Below are 5,576 nucleotides of genomic sequence, written 5' to 3' on the forward strand. Positions count from 1 at the left end.
GACTTCTTACCAGTTCGAACTTGTAACAGTTCGATCCTGTCCCCGTTCTGTTCTGGTACGTGTGCGAAAAAAGGACTGTTCTGAATTGAATCAGTTCGATTTTAGGTCTGTTCGATTTTGAAAACGTTCGAATTCGTCGTACCCCCCAAAACAAAAGGAAATGAAAAAGAATTAAGAAATAAAATTGAGAAAAATTAGAAGTGAGGAAAGTATCGACTGGTATTAAAATCCGTTTGTAAAATTTGTTAAAATCATTTCACAGTTCTCCATTGTCTTTCTTGAAGTATTGAGATTCTGAAGTCCTGAATTTTTAAAGTTCCGAAGTTCTGAGATTTTGAAGTTTTAGCATTCTCAGATTCTGAAGTTACGGAATTCTCAGATTGCGAATTCTGGAATTCCAAAGCTCTAAAATTCTAAGAATTCGAAGTTCTGAAATTCTCAGTATCTCGGATTCTGAAGTTCCGAAATTTTCAGATCCTCAGACTCGGAAGTTCCGAAATTCTCAGATTCCGAATTTTGATATTTTCAAGCTCTGAAATTCAGGAATTCAGAAACTTCGTCAAAAAAATTGTTACCCCGAATCACAACGTTGTACCCCTAAATGAAATGAGATGTACCCCAGAATCTTTGGTAGATTTTACCCCCGAATCGTTGTACCCCCGAATTTTTGTACCCCCAAATCACCAATTTTGTAAAACACGCTATACTTTTGACGCGGCGCATTTCCGATGTTTTGTTCACAGATCAGACCGAACGCAACCGATCGAAACAAAAACTTCCAGACTTAGGTTTTATTAGACGCTGGTTGAAATGGTGTAAACAGATTTTTCCTATCTCATACTCCAACTCTGGAAATTCATTTTTCGAGGGGGCGCTATACTTATGACGCGCACTGTATATAGTAATTAGGTATGGGAAAATTTTAAAAGCGGTTATTTTGCAACTGATTGCTTTAGGACCAAATTTTTAAAAAATATGACTGGCGCCCGGTTTTCAAACGTCAGTTACACATCTTATTGAATATCACAGACTTCCGAAATTTTCGTCTTCGAAGTTAACTACACCCAGCTACGGTAAATAATTTCCAGTCCAATTTCAAAAAAAAAAAAAAAACACACACACAAACCTGCATATAAATCGTTGCAAAACAGCGCTCAATAACTGGAAATGGCGCAAAGTAGAATGCAACGAAAAGTAGAGAATTCCGGAGCCAAACAGCAAATAAAAACGATTCGTCTTGTATTAACTCGGCTGAAAAAAAACAACATAAGTAGAAGAAAGGTTGAATTGTTTAACATATTCTGATATTCAAATTATGAAGACACTGAAACAGTAACTTCTTGGTTCACCATTACCGTAACTGTTTTGCTAGAACTCAAAAGGATATGGCACTCACTACTTCTATTTCAAGCTCAATTATCTCAACTTCTATGAAAGATTTCAAAAATCTGTAAACTGATAAAATGTTTGTCATAACATCACAAACATTTTATCAGTTAATAACTTTCTGATATCTCTTATAGAAACCGGGATAATTCAACTCAAAGTATAAGCATTTAGAGTACCCCAAAATGACGGCTGGCCGCGGCCGACCGTGGCACAACCGTGGCAGTAACCGCTCAACTCACTCACCAGTGTTGGGTATGGTCAACTGTTTATAAATCATGTACATTCTCGCTATCAACGATGGGAAGTATTGATTTGGCAATTGCTCAACAATCATGGCCAGATTCCGATGATACTGTCTGGTGTACCTGAGTAGATACCAAAGTAGCATGGTCTCTCCGAATCCAATACTGATAAGAATCCATTCTAAAATCAGTGCGGCTCGGAATATCGTATCGGTTTGTTCGATGGCAGCAGTTGTCATATTCATTACGGTAAGTTTATACATTGATGAGGGTAGGAGAAGCATTCTGTATCTAGAATCACGAAAATCGAAGTAAGGGCTGTATATTTTTTTCTGTGGGAAGGGAAAATAAGAGGAATGAGAAAATTCTCCAAGGAATGGATGGGTACGAAAAAAGAGAAGAATCAGCTGATGGGTACAATAATTGTGTTGTGGTTGGTTCTAGGATAGGGAATCAAGACTTCAAAAAACACAAACATTCAAAACCCAGCATCGGTTTCAGGAATTTCCAGATTTCTTTGGGTCACAAACAGGATATCTCTTCAGAATGGAATAAGGCGCAAAAGTTGTCAGTTACAAAAATGAAGCTTTAATTTTGTTGAGTATTATCTGAAATTTCCAGAGTAATCCGAAAGTTCTTAACTACATACTGTTGTAGGGGTTAAATACAGACAGTAAAAAAAGAAAACTGTTTTGCATGCCAGGAAGTATCAAAAAATAGTTTACAGAACATTTGAAGAAAGTAAATCGAAACAGAAAATCTCAATAGGTTCACTGTTGATTTAACTTTCACTGTTTCATAATGTTTACAAATTTTAGAAATTATTACTCCATTTAATCATTTTATTTTCGAATTGGATCCAAATGTGGGCATCTATAAATTTCGAATATTTCAGTTTGATTATTTTACAAGTAGGTTGAAAAATGAACCGATTCAGCATGGTTCGAATTCCCCAAGTATACTCGGTCGTGTACGTGAGGAAAACGAAGGAAAACATGTTACGAAAAAGCAGGAGAAGTTTCTGAGAACAAATAATAATGGGAAAAAAACAGGGTAGGTAATAAATAGGAAAAGTACTATTGAGTTTTGTTATATACTAGACAAAACGGATAAAAACTCTAAGGGACTAATTGAGATGAATAATAGTCTCGAAATTCCATACGTATGTCCCTCGAGACGCTAAACTTGTGAGTCAAATACCGTATCTTCTCTAATAGAAACCCGCTCTTGTGATGTGAGGTTTCTTCTGTATCGAGTCAAGGAGAAAGATTATCTGCAAATTTTAAATGTTTCAGTTTAAGCATTTTAGTAGGATGTTGGAAGATTAGACGATTCGTTTATAACTAATTCAAACACTCCAAAAATATTTTTTCGGCTGTGTAACATGACACAAGAAAGAGCAGAAGACGTTTCCAAGAACAAATGATAACGGGAAAAACAGAGGGTCGCTAATAACTAAAGGGTATATTTAGTTTCTAATTAAAGTCTAACAGTTTCTAATTAAATTCCGTGTGGCTCAGCTAACGGTCGCAGCCGACGCTAGTTAAACGATCGTGCACATGGAAGGGGTTACGGTAGCCGTACATGAAAGTTAAAGGTGGAAACACCGATAAATGTACATCGTAACGCAAAACTTCCCACTTCAAAAAACTCCAACCACTAAATGTACATTTTAGAAAAAAAAACATGAATTAATAGATTGTAAACATGTAAAATAGTAGTTGTTATGGATTTCGGTTGTAATTTTTACTCTTTCAAAATCAAAATAAGTTTGAAGAATTTTCATCAATCCCTATTCGAGCGCCTTGGTCTTTAAAGGTGGGGGGACAGGAGATTTTTCGTAGTTTTTTTGTAGCTAGAGTATGCATTCTACCGCCACGGTGTACAACGGTTAATGTCACTCTGCGTACAGCTGTCGTCCTCGCCTTTATGTATGCAATCGGGCGTGCGCTTTCTCTTTGCCCGCGTGGCTCAGTCGGTAGCGGCGCCGCACCCTCAATCATCGCCCTCCCAAGTTTAACTCCTCGAGGAGCATCTTTGAACGGAATTTCGAGAACATTATTTTTTTCATGTCCCTCCACCTTTAATAAGGGAAACAAAAATCTGACAAAGTTTAGACATTTCAAACAGTTTTATTGCGAGTCTGTTTTCCATGTTTCTTGCTATTATTAAAATTAAAATTTTTTTACTATTTCACAAAGTTCATGAATAGAAAACTACTTCCTTAGCAATGATAGGAATACTGGGGTAACTGACTTTCACTATTTCACAAAGTTGATGAATAGAGAACTCCCTCGTAGAAGATGATAAGCACAGTATATCTTGAAAATTGCATTTTTTTGACAACTTCATAAATCCTAAAACTCATAAATTCTCCGTTCTGGTAAACATGACCGACACATCAGCCATGAAAATGTACCTGAATCATTTTCATATAGATTTTTCTTCATGGATTTGGATAATCTTTTCGAAAACAGTGAATAGATGTGTGATTGCTAAGAAAAGAAGATATTTAGGAAGGTAGATAGAATGAAGGGAAAACATGAGTACATGAGAATTAGTCAGAAGGCATTTTCAGAAAGAAGTGATCCTGGGATCAAAATACGTTGTCAGAAGAGAGTTATCTAAAAATCAAAGGAAAATCAGAAACCAAAACGTTTGAAAAATTCATGAAGAATTTGAAACGGAATCATCAATTAGTGGTAACATAACTTGAGTTCAAACCAATTGAAATACAAAGAAAGTTTAAATATTTGAGTTTGATTTTAGGTTCAAAATTTGAATAAAAGTGGTTTTGATTAAAGTGTTAAAAAAGTTTAATAAATACAAAAATAAAGAAATAAACGAACGAGATTTTAAAAAAGTTCAAAATTTTCATGGAAACTGTGAAACGGAAAATTATTTAAACCGAAATTTATACGAAATTTCATAAATTGGATTCTGACTTTATTGTTAGTTCAAAAATTTGAATGTGGAATTAAAAAACAATTTCAATGAAAAACTAAAAATGAGGCAAAATTGAATACCTATCTAGTTTAAAAGTGAAATTACAGGGTGCGGCAAAAGTTCTGTTACAAAAAGAAGACGTCATAACTTCTCGGAAAAAAGTCCAATCCGAGTCAAAATTTGACAGGACTTTATCAAAGAGATTTGTGATAAAATCAGATCATAATTGTTCGTGTCTGGTAGCTCAGTTACTGATGGTGAAGCTCAACCTCTTCGGTTAGCGTCTATGGCGGCACGAGAGTAGTCTGCTGGCAAATTGTCCCATTCCGCACAACTGCTATTTCAGAGAGCACCCAAAATTCTGTGAAAACAAACATGAACATGTGCTTTAAAAGTTCCCGGCACGGAAATCCCCATTCGATTGTGATCTGACTAGAGACGGGCCATCCTTTTTGGGGGACCAGGTTGGAACAATTGATTTTGGCACGAGCAGGTTCTACATCTTTTTGGGTACTCTAATTTGGCAAGCTTTATGACACCATGACTTAGACAACATTATTATCACCATAAACAGTAATCCTGGTACACATTCTCGCCCGTGTAGATTTGCCAAAAACAGTGAAAAAATCAAATGAGGTGTACAGAAAGTAATGCCATCTTTGTCGAAATTGAGATATGGATATGAAACTTTGCAAATCTACTAATGAAGAAATGGGGAAGAATATAAACAAAAAATCAAGATATGAAAAGTGAGTCAGCGCGCGCTAGCTTGAGTCAAACTTTTTGTAAAAGTACTTTTTCCGCACCCTGTAAATAGGATTTTAACAACTTTTAAATCAAAGTATATAACTTTTATTACACTTACAAATAAATTGAAAACATTAAAAATTATCTATTTAATAAAGAATTAAGTCTTTTTGAACTCTAGACATCTCAAAAATCAAACAAAAAACTAGCAAAATACAAGTTTGAACTGTTCAGTCATGTGGAAGTTAACTT

The 5,576-nt window shown here is 35.3% G+C and overlaps 1 protein-coding gene across 1 annotated transcript in view; it reads right to left on the bottom strand.

The window, feature by feature from the left end:
- The window catches only part of Cbr-sre-5, a gene marked incomplete at both ends in the record, with an annotated part of 7,011 nt that extends 5,096 nt beyond the window's left edge, over positions 1–1,915 (bottom strand). The window contains 2 exons of the mRNA XM_002632782.2: positions 1,127–1,251; positions 1,633–1,915. Of these exons, the coding sequence (XP_002632828.2) occupies positions 1,127–1,251; positions 1,633–1,915 (408 nt within the window). The remainder of the gene's footprint in view (positions 1–1,126; positions 1,252–1,632) is intronic.
- Positions 1,916–5,576: the final 3,661 nt, after the last annotated feature.

The sequence above is a fragment of the Caenorhabditis briggsae genome (genome assembly GCF_000004555.2).
Source record: "Caenorhabditis briggsae complete genome, chrIV, whole genome shotgun sequence".
Classification (NCBI taxonomy): domain Eukaryota; kingdom Metazoa; phylum Nematoda; class Chromadorea; order Rhabditida; family Rhabditidae; genus Caenorhabditis; species Caenorhabditis briggsae.